At 38.0% G+C, this 13840-nt stretch overlaps 1 protein-coding gene across 7 annotated transcripts in view; it reads right to left on the reverse strand.

Annotated features, from left to right (window-relative positions):
• Positions 1–13840, reverse strand: part of DLG2 (discs large MAGUK scaffold protein 2) — a 1096363-nt gene that overhangs the window by 231437 nt on the left and 851086 nt on the right. For all 7 annotated transcript variants that reach the window (XM_068425103.1, XM_068425108.1, XM_068425110.1 and 4 more), the window contains one exon: positions 12559–12715. In XM_068425103.1, coding sequence (XP_068281204.1) covers positions 12559–12715 — 157 coding nt within the window. The remainder of the gene's footprint in view (positions 1–12558; positions 12716–13840) is intronic.

Here is a 13840-nt window from a genome sequence, read left to right on the forward strand (position 1 = left end):
AAAATAGTCTTCACTCTCCAGCCTAGCTTCTGTTCAATTTGCAGGCTCACCTTATTGCTTTCCTCTCACTTTTCTCACTTCTCCTGTCTTTCCTTCTGGTCAGTTAAAACTGCTTAGTTCAGCACATATAAGCACAGTGGCGGTCTCATCCTGAACTCCACTGAAAACGTAATATCATGGCATGTCTGCTGTTATCCATGCCCAGCATCCTCCTTCTCTTTTGTTTTCTCTTTTTATGGGCCAGCAATTTCAATGACCTTTTCAGTTTTCCTTGTCTCACCCCCTTAGAGTTATGACTTTTGCCTCTAGCAAGCTGGTCTTTATGCTCTGATGAGCTGGGCATTCTAAAGGCAAATTCTTCTCTCTCTGGAAAACAACCACTGTGGGGGTACAAGCTATATAATTTAGTATACCTTTTTCTGCAAGGAAGTTTAAGGAGGCAGCTAAACCAGCTGAAAGAGGTAACAAAACTCTACATCTTTGAAACAGGAAGAAAATCAAGAGGTGTCTTGCAGACACTGCATTTACAGTAAGAACTAACAAGACTTATGACTCGCCAGGCCACATGAATAATTCCAAATAGTACCTGTTAAGCCTATAATCACAGTCAAAGACTTATTTTTTGATCCAAACTGTACAGAAATTCTTCTAATAGAAGATGTGCTTCCCATTTGATTGCAGCTTTTATTAATGATGTTAGATTGGCAAACTTTGAGACTGAAATAATTTCGCTGAAGAGTTCACTACAGTGACAGCTTAAGGGCCATTTTCCCTCCATTCCATCAGAATTCCTCAAAACTTATTTAAACTGCATTTGAAATAAATGACAGCTTTTGAAAAGGACACATAGGCTCACCAGAGCCTAAATGCACATGAAACTTATTTCATTCAGGTCACTAAATAGCTACCAGCTAGTTCTATAACCAACCTGGACTGGATGTGATCCAGCAACTATGAGGTGATCAATGGCATTTTGTCTCACTGCTAAATGGTAAAGTCTAGACAGATGTGTACATGTAGTCTTTTCGTATTAAGACAACTGGTATTACCAATGAAAAATATCATATAAGAGTACCATGCTAGCTAAAAACACAGGCCAATATTTATTAATTAATTTTTAAATAAGTATACGTATTATTTTTCATTAATTTTGTACATGAAACATCCATCAAACACAATACTTAGTAAGAATATCTATTCATGTTAAAATGGAGAATTCATCATTAGCTCTTAAATTCAAACCTAGCTGCTGCTTTTTTACCTTTTGTCCTCCTGTGTGGTCACTCAAACACCCTTATATTTCTGCCACCACCTGATCTCAATGGATCTCACTACAGTGGCATCTTTTCAACCCAAGTGTGCCTTCTCACATTCACTCTCCTTTGCAGTTCCTGCTATCTTCCTACTCCAAACTGATAAAATATCAAACTGTCCCTCCTACAGCTTTTACTTTACACGTGACTGTCACTTCCATTCACTTTCTTGCCTTTCTGAATTAATCCTTTCTATCTAATTCTGTTTTCAGCATTTGGATTTCCCTGTCTCCTGCTCCAATCCTGGGTCATTTAGGCATTCCCCTATTAGTAGCAGTTATTCCATACACCTTGGTTTCCACACAGTTCTAAAAGGTATTTTTCCTTCCGATATATGGATGTAGCTAAACTACCATTGATGAGTTTTGCTCATAATGCTGCAGGGTTCTTGTTTCACATTTGAATTTCAAAGGATGGTATAAGCAGGAATAATTATTGCAATTGTCCTGCTTCTGAAATGAAGTAAATGTTTCCATTTTAACAAGTACCTTATAATGCAAAGATGATAAGAACTTAATTCCAGCTGAAGCCAATAAGCAATAGGTACTCAGGCACTGAAATCAAAACATAAAAGAATTTTAGAGGTTGCTTAGAGACAGAAAGGCATTGGTGACTTGTCTGGCCCAAGCACTGAGTTAGTGGTGAATTCAAAAACTGAAATCCTTGCCTTGATCTCTATTTGATAGGTTGTTCTGTATTTCCATATCCACAGAATATGGCAATGTGGCCTGTAAGAGGAGAGATTGTCATTGATTTGTGTCATGGCAAATCTATACTGGATTCAATCCAGTGACCATGAGGCAACGTATCAATGGTTGAATGGTAGCTTGTCTAACTGGAATCTTCAGTTCTAGATGAAGTAAGTAAGTGTTCAGTGCTTGTATTTTTATATTAAAACTACCTGAATCACAACATTCATAGTTTATTTGTGGCTCCACAGATTAGGATTATGTGAGACAGACACTTCAAATAGATGGTCCTCCACACTTTTAAATAAAGCATGTTTTTTAAAACCAATGGAAAGGAAATAGTTCTTGTATTCTGTAAGCAGTTTTGCTTTTGTTATTGCCCTGGTGACTTGCTTGTTCAGATAAAGGGCATATCTATCTTGGTTTTTTCAAAAGGATCTCAAAAATCTCCTCCAACAAATTATTGCATATATCCCTCAAATACCCTATTTAATGGATGGCCAGTTTCTATTATTTTGCAGCCCATGTCGTATGATAACTTTTTTAATCACTCAGGAACCCAAAACTTACTGGGCAGCAGAGCAGAATGATGCCTGGAGTCTAGACTGTTTAAGTACAAGGCAAAAGTCCAGCTTGGGGCAAACTCTGAATAAATAAAGCTCAGGGATGTAGCCATTTTGTCCAGCGGTAGCAGTTTGGCTTTTAAATTTGTGTTTTTAGTTTTCCTCCATGGTGAGGCTGACAGTAAGGCTACACTGAGGGGTGTAAAGCTCACTCCAAGTCTTCAGTGTATCAGATGTGACATAATTCTGTTTGACGGTCTTAAAACAAAATTTGCTAAGTCAGAATATTTGAACTGAATGTGAGTTCCTCCTTAAAATATTAGGAGCTGAAGAGCAAGTAATCTGTCATCTAATCATTTCTAGTCATTGAGGCAATTTTAAAATGAATGTTTTAGAGGCAACTGATGATTTCATCACAACAAAAATACACAGCCTCTAGTTTAGGCCAATTTACTAGCTTTGCATGACACATAACTGACAGGTCTGATAGCTAACATGCTTGGCAAAAAGAGACATACCTTATTTATGAGAATTGTTAGTATAATTCACTAAGTTCTGATCATGTGCTTGGAAATGTCAGAGTTAATTTATGAAACAGTTACTGCATCAAGGCAGTTGCAATATACATTATAGCTTGAAGAAAGATAGGGGGCAGAGGGGAGAGGGAAAGAAATCCAGCTGGTAGACAATTCCTAGATTAATAAACGACAAAAGGGAGCTCTATAGTCACCAACATGCATAGTATTCCAGCGTACACAGGTGGTGAATTTTTCCCTAGAAGCTCCATTAAGCTTGTATTTTAGAAAGTCATCTATTTTATTCTGAAGTCCCAAAGTGACAAGTCTATGAGCTTCTATGGCAATATAACCCAGTTACCCTGACTACAAAACAAGTGCATCATGTTTTGAGGCTCAATATGTCTAAGTTCAAATTCCAGCCATCAGATCATGTATATTTATTAACAACACTGAAAAACAGTTTGCTACCAGCTCTCTTCTCCAACAGTAAGTATTTCCAGATGGTAGTGTTTACAGTGACACAGTTCATACTTCATTAAAGAGAATTTTTATGGTACAAAGAGAATGCCAGAGCTTTCCTGACATAGGTTCTAAACTCATGGCTTCATGGAAAAAAAAACTTTTTTGTTTTTAATAAGCCATTTCCTTAAATGTATAAAAGAGAGGGTTTTCAAAAGCATAAATTTGCATTTGCACCCAGCTTCTGTTCATTGGGCATTCAGCTGACTTCTGTACCTCTGAAAATGTCCTCTTGTATAGGGAACTTGTATGGCTGATTCAGTTTTGTCATGTGAAATGTTTTTGATTCATCCTGATGACAGCATGTACTGGACATATGTCTGCATGCACTCTAAAAGGTGAAATGGAGCTTATACCGAAAGGTGGAGCACTGTGCACCCAGATCTCATATAAAATAAACAGGTTGAGGACTTTGAGAGACCTACTGCCATTTATAATTCACCCTCAAATCCCACAACTTCCCAATGTTATTGGCAATGTCTGAGCTTGCATTAACCCACTGTTTGCCCCAGATCTTCCTATTAGATCCTGGCACGACACCATCTTTGCTTTTCTCTGTTTTTCTCTCTAGTTTTTTGGGGCCTTGTGATCTGCCACTGTATGAAGATGTTGATAGGCAGCTTACAGGGTCAGCAAGTTTGTAGTAAAATGACATTTGTTGCTTCTTCTCCAGCCCCATGGCTGTTCTTTCAGGAAGGAAATTACACTTGACAATTTATTATTGAAAAATTCATAGGGGCTATTACTCCTCTTTCTGCTGCATTCTAAGTACCTGCAAATAGATTGATTATTTCTCCTAGAAGTTTTAACTGAAAATTGGGCAAGCTTCTCTATATTCCCAAATATTCCTTGAGTTCCTGAATAAAATTCTGAATGGTCTGCAGTGAATAGTTTCTTAAGTATTCAAGAATAAATTTCACCGTGTTTCCAAGTATCTCATTTGTCAAAGTTCTAACTTGGTTTTGCCTTAGTCCAGTCTGAAGACTTATCTCTTTGTTTCTTCATAAATGCCCTAAATGGATGATCATGGATCATCTTTTTTAAAGAAGACAAAAGCAAAAAAATGCACTTAACATTCTAACTCTCTTGGTCTCACTTTTCAAAAGTCTTTCTTCCAGCTGTTTAGGAAACTAATTTATTGCTTGATTTTCTATTGTCATCAACTATTTTCTTGCTACCTTTTCTAATCCTTGCTAGTTACAGTCCATTTTACATCTTGCCTTTCTGACTTTGTCCCAAAATCTTACCTAACATTTATGTATTGTTAGGACTTAGGTTGTTATAAACACAGTAACTTGACTCAGCTTCCACTTTTTCAATGTTAATTACCTGCATTTAATATCATCAAAAGACTCTCAAGTACCAAGGTTCATTCCTTTTCTCACTGTGCTCTTAATATTTTTTCTTAAAATAACTGCTACCACTTCTGATTAACTGTTACTTTAAAACTTGCTTTCTGTGGGATTTTCCACATTAGCTGTGAATGCACAGCAAACTGGTTTTGAAGTTTGTGTTACTTATTCTTCTGAACTTCTTCATTCCCTTTCAGCACAAAATCATATCCTTTGCCACTACACTGCATGGCCACTCAAGGGCAAGCTGTATTTCATCTCCCATTCTTCCTTACTGGTCAGAATAAAATCTGGAATTATACTTGCTTTTTCCATATACCTCACCAAAAAATTCATGGATGTTTAGTCAGTTTGGATGAGATCTATTTCAGTAAAGGGAAGTCATGCCAAATTCTCTATAATCAATGAAAAGAAATATAGGCTTTTACAGCACAACGGTAGACTGACCTGTGTAAAATGTCTGATTTAGGGCAAGGTAAATTGCACTCCAGAGGTGGCTACATCTTTCTGTTAGCTACAGAGGGAGCCTAAAGGGTTATATGCCCTGCACTTCCCAGTATTAACAAAGCCTGAATTTAGATTAATTCAATATTTGCTCCTAAGGAGCTTAATCTACCTGCTCTTCTAGTTGGTGTGATCCTATTAACATATGACAGCACCTGTGCTCTCAGCTCCCTTTCTCTCCAGAGATTTTCTTTTTACAGATCTATCACATATATCATCTACCGTTCAGTATTTATCATTTCAATACATTTCAACACATTCTCCCTTGATTTCCAAGCAAGCTCTACTTCATTAAAACAGTCCAGTCATGTGAATTGATCTACCCATTTAAATTATTGCTCTGATTATATACTAACATTCCCAATACATAACATACAATGCTCTATACATTAAACAAAGTAAGTTTACATAGTTGTATTTTTCCTATTGGCTAATTAGGATTAATGTTGAAAACATAAAGGGAGACTTTATGGACAAGTGTATCTGAAGGCCACAGAATTTGATCAACTCTTCTATGCCAGAGGACAATCATATATCATCCACACCACCACAGGGAAGTAAGCATCCTAGGGATATGGTCAGTGCCTCTGCAAATAAGTCTTGTAAGGCAAAGGAGTATCTGTTATAATCCTAATGGTATTACACAAGTGTCACAAACTAATGCTCCATGGAGAAAAGATTCCAGGCCCTATAGAGATGATTCAAAAATTTTCCAAGCCAGTTGCAATTTGGAAACAAAAAAATCTGAGAAGTGAAACTAAATGGTACTTGGCATTTTTCTTAGTTTTGTAACTAGGTAAGTAGTTTTACTGCTTTTACCATGAGCAAAAACCCATTTTAAATTAGAAAGCTGAAAGGTTCTCTTGCACCAAAGTAAGGGAAGTCAATCTAAAGGTCAATTCTAACTGTAGGAAATAAAAAGCATAAATATTTGCTATAAATAGAGTCCTTACACTCTATCAGGCTCTATACGCACACATTTTGAAGTACAAGTTGGAGAACATAGTGGTTTTTCAAATGCATATTTTTTTTTTGCTACAGATGTGAGTGAGAAGGTGGGTAGGAGTTGTGTGGGAGGATCTAAGTAGAAACAAGTGTTTAAACTGTTCATAAAGGAAAGCAAACATCTCACAAAAAATGACAGCAGGACGATGTACAGACACAAGACAAAATCTAATGGATATAAGAGCTCATCTTCCCTCTACAAGAGAGATCCTTGTGTAAAAGACCAGAGACAGTACTGAAGTGAGATGCTGAAATACCAGCGTTGCAAACTAACCATATATAATGTCATGAAGCAGTGACAGAAACCCCCCCAGAATATCTGGGGGAGCATGTGGGTCGGGGCAATCCCAAGCACAAATACAGGCTGGGTGGAGAGTGGATTGAGAGCAGCCCTGAGGAGAAGGACTTGGGGGTGATGGTTGACGAGAAGCTCAACATGAGCCGGCAATGTGCGCTCGCAGCCCAGAGGCCAACCGTGTCCTGGGCTGCATCAAAACCAGTGTGGCCAGCAGGTCACAGGAGGAGATTCTTCCCCTCTACTCCGCTCTCATGAGACCCCACCTGGAGTGCTGCGTCCAGCTCTGAGGACCCCAACATAAGAAGGACACGGAGCTGTTGGAATGAGTCCAGAGGAGGGCCACGAAGATGATCAGAGGGCTGAGCACTTCTGCTATGAAGACAGGCTGAGAGAGTTGGGGCTCTTCAGCCTGGAGAAGAGAAGGCTCCAGGGAGACCTTCTAGCAGCCTTCCAGTACCTGAAGGGGCCTACAGGAAAGCTGGAGAGGGACTTTTTACAAGGGAATGGAGTGATAGGACGAGGGGGAATGGTTTTAAACTGAAAGAGGGTAGATTTATATGAGATATTAGGAAGAAATTCTTGACTGTGAGGGTGGTGAGACACTGGCACAGGTTGCCCAGAGAAGCTGTGGATGCCCCCTCCCTGGCAGTGTTCAAGGCCAGGTTGGATGGGGCTTTAAGCAACCTGGTCTAGTGGAAGGTGTCCCTGCCTGTGGTAGGGGGGTTGGAACTAGATGATTTTTAAAGTCCCTTCCAACTCAAACCATTCTATGATTCTATGGTTGTATGATCTCTGGTAGCTCTTTCCCAACACATAGTTATTTGATTCTCAGAAAGTAGCAGGGGAAAAAAGATACTGTCTCTCCCTATATACGAATACATCCTGGTATTATGCTAAAACAAGAGGAAAATCATACAGGATTTGGTTAACTTAATTCACCTGATTCAGGTAAGATCAGAGGAAAAATGGAAGCATTAGGAGAGTACTACTTGCATCTTCACAGTGCAGGCTATTCTTTTTCTACTCTTTTTCCTTTTGCTGTTGAGCAATTACCCCTCAGGAAACTTGTTTTATTTCCTTCAGGTGACCTGTGGGATGTGTGGCTTGGGAGCAGCAATCTTGCTCCAGAGCAAGTAGTCTCCTTTTTCTCTTGATTCTACTTTCAGGCTACCAGCCACACTTCATCCTGCCATTGTGAACCACAAGGTACTAAAGAATTTCTACAGGACAATGAAATAAAACTGATACTGCTTTTATGGGCCATAATTTTATTTTACGTTTCTTTATGATGAAGCAAGCACAACGTTAGCTGAAAAAGCAAACATATATTTTAAGGGCAAACACACGAAATGTGAGATTCAGTTTAAGACACCTAAATAAAGACATGCAAGCATGTGGGAAGTGTTTAAGCTTAAAGTCAATGGATAGCCAATCAATACAGGCAGTAAAGCTTACACAGCAATTCAACTTGCTCTATACAACTCATAGTTGGCCAGCTGAATCGTTCTCTAGCCTCCATTGACTTTAACGGCAACCAGACACCCAGCAAGCATGTAGATGTCTAAGTTTAAGCATCTTCATCTGAGATTTAGTCTTGTCCAAAGACACAAAAGTCAGTAATTTCAAAAATTAAGATTCAAATGCTAATACTTGCTGTTTCCTCCCTATGGATATTAATTCGCCTTAATTTTCTCTTTCATATACATTTTTAACTTGATGCAGTCTTATGGAAAAATACATAACTGTTTGAAAAACAATGTCATCATAGGAATTAAAGAAGTGTTATGCACTAATTATTTGTGTGTAAATTGTAAATCTAAATTTTGCTGCTGAACTCGCAAGTGTAAACTAGCTCTCTGTGCTCTAGGTACTGTACCTATAGATAAAGTTGCCCACTTGGCACTGAAAGTGTTTTGAAGCATGCAGGTTAAGACACTTAAAATAAGTAGGTATGTTTTATCATAATTTTGATTTGAAATTGTAAGGCAAAAAATGATGTGTTAATTTTTGTTTGAATAGGACCATATTCTTCCTCCTGTCTCCCTGGGAATTTCCTGCAAAAATTATGTCTTCATTATCTACCTCTTTCCTAAAATTATAAGATTTGTACTGCTTTCTGTCAGCAAGGGTGTAAGCACAATGTGTGGCAACCTTGGCTCCAATGTACGGCTCTTGGAAATCATTTGTTCTCATGCAGGTGATTTTATCTAAACAATGCTGGGTTCCCATTGCTATTTTAACAGGCAACATATCCCTTAGCATTGGAAGTGGTATTTTAAACTGCAAGAATGACATCAAGGAACATCACATTCTATTTTTATTGGAGACTGTTTTCCTAACAGATGGAGAACTTGGGGTTAGATCAGAGTTCAAGCAGCCTCTAGGTCTAGACTTGGCCCAGACTTCTGACATGACTTTAAAACAAATCAATTAACATAATGGCACCTTGTTTCCACTGCTCTAAAATTGAAATAATATTTCCATTGATATTCTGAGCTGTTTCGTTTGGCTTATACATGTCTGAGACAAAAATGAATCTATGTGTACACAGCACCTAGCAAATTGAGTCTTGATGTCAATTAATATTAAAAATGCTACTTGATAATATTTACATTACACGTGATACAGAGAGGGATATATCCTGTTTAGTGATGAACGTACGCTGGTGATGTAGGCATTATTACATTTTAAAGACATTTGGAATGAGAAGCAATATGTTTAGTTTGGTGGCAATTCACAAATGCACAATGAATTATACCAAGAAGAAACCAGCATTAGAAAAAATCCTACCTTTTAGGAGGAAAAAACAGCTTATAACGAATGTAATACTATAATTCATTTTTTTGCTGTTTGAAATGTCTCACCATTTGAAATGTTTTACCATTTGAAACACAATGTTTTCCATTATTCTTCAATTTGCTTTCAAGGTTCAGATATGATTAATTTTGTCTCTCTGCACAGAAGCACTGGGAATATCAGCCTGCTTTCTGAGAGAAGTTTTAAACATTTCCAGTCAATTAAGTGAAAGAGAAAAATACGGCTACCACTGCTTTTCCCAAGGTTTTAGCCAAAGGCACATCTCAATCATTACTGATCCTGTGTTGCCATCTGGTGGTACTTGGGAAAAAAACACGCAAATTTCACTCGTTCATAGGGGCCAAGGTTGCAGTATAATCTTTCATAGTGCCCCAGGAAGGTTGTAGGCTTGACCCCTCCCTATCCCATAACAGCAATCAGGCAGAAAGAGAAGCAGAGAGGTTATGGGATTTGTCCAAGCCTGGTGGGATGACTCTGGGACTATGTATACATCCAGTGTGTCACCCAAAGGCAATGCACCTTCCTAGCTTTGTTGGGTCTCGCTCATGGATTTGCAGTCTGCTTAAGGTATTTTTATAGGTACCTTCCCAAAGGTGAGCATACACATCTCTCAAGCAGTCAACACTTTGCCGTATCACAGAATGGTTGGGGTTGGAGGGGACCTCTGGACATCATGTAGTCCAACCCCCTGCCAAAGCAAGTTCACCCTGAGCACGTTGCACAGGGTTGCGTCCAGGTGGATTTTGAATATCTCCAGAGAAGGAGACTCCACACCCTCCCTGGGCAGCCTGTGCCAGTGCTCTGCCACCCTCAAAGTAAAGAAGTTTTTTTTTCTCGTATTTAGATGGAACTTCCCATGTTTCAGTATTCACAGCATAGGCATGAATTAGGAAAGTGCTGTGATCCTCCTCTTCCACGCGCAAGATCGAGGCTTAAAAAATATAAAGCACCTTGCCTAAGGTCACATAGAAGGACAACAGCAAAATCAGGGAATTAAATGCAGATCTCCAAAGTATAAACCACTTACTATGCTTCCCGTCTGAAAGAAATTTAACCAAGCCTGAGTTAATTAGAAATACTACCTTTGAGGGTACTATTTGTTCTTGGTAAATCAGATTTGTAATGTTTTGAAAACAAATGGGAAAACTATTTCTGTAGGAAAATAAGTTTTTCTGAGAGATGAGACAAGAAAGAATAAACAGAAGGAAACAGACCTCTTTGTGCAGCTCTTACAAAATTAAAGTGTCTAGGACCCTTCACCAAACAATGGTCTAAGATTGATCAGGTCTAAAAGTAGGCTGTACATGAAATTTGTTTCATTTGAATATGGAAAAATGGAGTCTTAGTAGTAATTTGTGACTAAATAAGTCAGCAGTGCCCGTCTTGGCGATTCCCTGGGGATGTGCATACAGTCTAATTTAGTAATAATTTCCATCCCTCTCTGCTCAATGAACAAATAAACTACTCTTGCATGGCAAGTAAATGCTGCAATAACACTGGTAATTTTAATTAGAACTTATGGAAAACATTGCTATGAAATAGACAAAAATCAGAGTTAAAAATTCAACTGTGGCAGTATCCTACAGTGCTAAACATACCCTTGCTTAAAAATAAAGGAAAATAGACTTTTAAATTCTTATCTGAGCTGCTGGATTTCTGAATACTATGTACTGTGAAAGGCTTTGATCTCATAGTGCTCTTTCAGTCAGCCTTATTTTGCTTCATCTAGCCAAAGAAAAAGAAATTGCATATTTGTCCTGAAGAAATTTCCATTTCTTTTCTTCAGGTTTCTTGTCTATGTTCTTGGCACAGGCATTTGTCTTCCATATCTCTTCATGCTAATAACCTTATAAGAGTCTATTTTGGTTTTCTTACAGTTTCCTGCAAACTTTCTACTCAGGGATCACTTTAAGGCACCCTTTACTTTCCCTTTCTCAGTTTTTCTTAAAGCATTTCCAAGGAACAGATCTGGATAAAATACACTATTATGGTCCTCACAACTCCAGGTTACTTCATCCCTTTGGTGTTAACAAGTCAGATTTTCCCTATATCATAAAGCAGCCCCAGCCACCTTTTCACACCAAAACTTTGACAGGTGGAAGGTAAATTCACTTTTCATACAATAGGCCAGTGACAAGAAACTCCTAAGCAATGTAGAAAAAAAACAGATCCATATTCATAAGGAGGGGATTTAAACATTGACCAGGAAAGTGCCACATAACTGTGCCACAACCATCCATTTCATACATTTTCAAGGCTTTCGGTGTCATTCAAAATCTTTTATATTCAGATAGTTTCAGTCAGAGGTTCAGTTATTTGACAGAGCCCAAAACACAGGTGATCTGTTTTTCAAATGTGTGCTATCAACATATACAGGAAAGAAAAAAATTGAAAAGGTGTTTTTGAGACTAAGTATGCAAAATATAACCTCAGGGCCTTTTATCTCTAAAATTTGAAATTGAATTTCAGAGTGATCACCAAATTCATTAGAGGCACAGAGATAATTAACATAACCTAATTAAACTCCTTCTTGTATTGGGCCATTTGCTAGGCAGTTTAGTGCACACTAGATGGCATCCCCAGTCTAGATGATTTCATCGTACTGTGCCTTTTCCTCAAAGAAAAGCTGAAATTGAGAAATATCTTTAGACTCAGTAACTCATTTTGGGCAAAATGGAATTGAATGGTGGGCTAAACTGGGAGATGCTGAGGTCTGCTGAGGTGTTTAGGTTGTCTCTGTGGTGTTGCCATACTGTAGATAGCATTAAGCAGAGAAAAGTCTCATTCTGAGCTAAGTGCAGGTAACACCATTGACAAATGCAATAAAACCCAAGAGCAAATAAACAAAATATTCAGTGATAAAGTGTTTCCAGCTTGGATTTCACAACATGGAAACCAAAAAGATGTCTTTGTGTGTCCCTTGCAGTACAAAAGAACAAGATTAAGCAGCTGGCCAGCAAAGTCCAACACAAATACTCACAGACAATATTTGATCTCCTCTCTGCAGTTCTCCACTGAGATCGGCAGGCCCGCCTGCTAGGATGAAAGACACGAAAATGCCTTCCCCATCTTCGCCTCCCACAATGTTAAAACCAAGTCCTGTGGAGCCCTTGTGCAGGACGATTTTTCGAGGCTCTCTGTATAGAAACAAAATGATAATGTTTATCCATTCAAAACTCTTAGTGTGTACGCATTTTTCAAGGCATCTTAAGCACACTAAATTTTGCTTAAGACACAGTGGCCTGTTATTGCCTAAAGAAACCATCTAACAAATGAGATAAATCTGTTAATTGGAGAACAGATAAAGTAGGAATTAACCAGCATTATTTATTTTTTTTCCTCATGGTTGAATCCAAACTTCTCTACTAATTTCAGCCCACTGGACTTATCTTCACTAAGTGAAGTGACGGATTTATTAGAAGAAAAACCAAAACACTGAAGATATTTTGTAATCTAATTTATAGCAATACTATATATACAAGTCGAATCAATCTTTACATGGCACTTTTTTATTTTAAGTTCTAGTCTTGTTTTTTAAACAAATGAAGAAAGAAAAAATTTAAAACTCTAGGCAAAGCAATGGCAAGCATGTTTGTTCCTAACAGATTTGGAGCAAATAACATTTGTACGATAGAGCTAATAGAGCAGAATCTCCTGAAAAATTCCAGTTTGACTTTATCAGGAGCTTGCAGTTGTAAAGTCACACAGCAGCTTTGTCACTGAACCAGACTGAGGGGTATCTGCTTTTGTCTTACTGGTTTCAAAAGTTGTTCATTATGATGGAAATCAATAAATAACAACAGCTACCTCTCATACAGCACTTTCAATCTGTAAATTGAAAATATGCTACCAAAGGACGGAAACATAATAACATGCATTTTACTGGTGGGAAAATTTATGTCCAGAAAGAGATGACTTTCCTGAGCAATCAAAGTAACATCCTTGAGAAAGTGTCCCAGATATTCCAGTTCCCAATCTCTACCCTACATACCAGGCCTCAGATCTGTCTCTCCCTTGGATACACAAGCACACACAAGCATATATATGTACACACACACCATATTTATTGCTACTTACCCAATTTCAAATCCCTCTAACAATTTATTTTTCAGAAAGAATGCAAATGCTGTTATATTAGTATAAACTTATATAACTTGTGTAAACCTTAAGCCCAGCCCTGCAAATACTCACACACACATTAGGTGTCTGTGACTCCTTGCAGAGAAATAGGATGTTCTTCTAATTCTCAATTTTTACAAATA

The sequence above is a fragment of the Nyctibius grandis genome, chromosome 2 (genome assembly GCF_013368605.1).
Source record: "Nyctibius grandis isolate bNycGra1 chromosome 2, bNycGra1.pri, whole genome shotgun sequence".
NCBI classification, from domain to species: domain Eukaryota; kingdom Metazoa; phylum Chordata; class Aves; order Nyctibiiformes; family Nyctibiidae; genus Nyctibius; species Nyctibius grandis.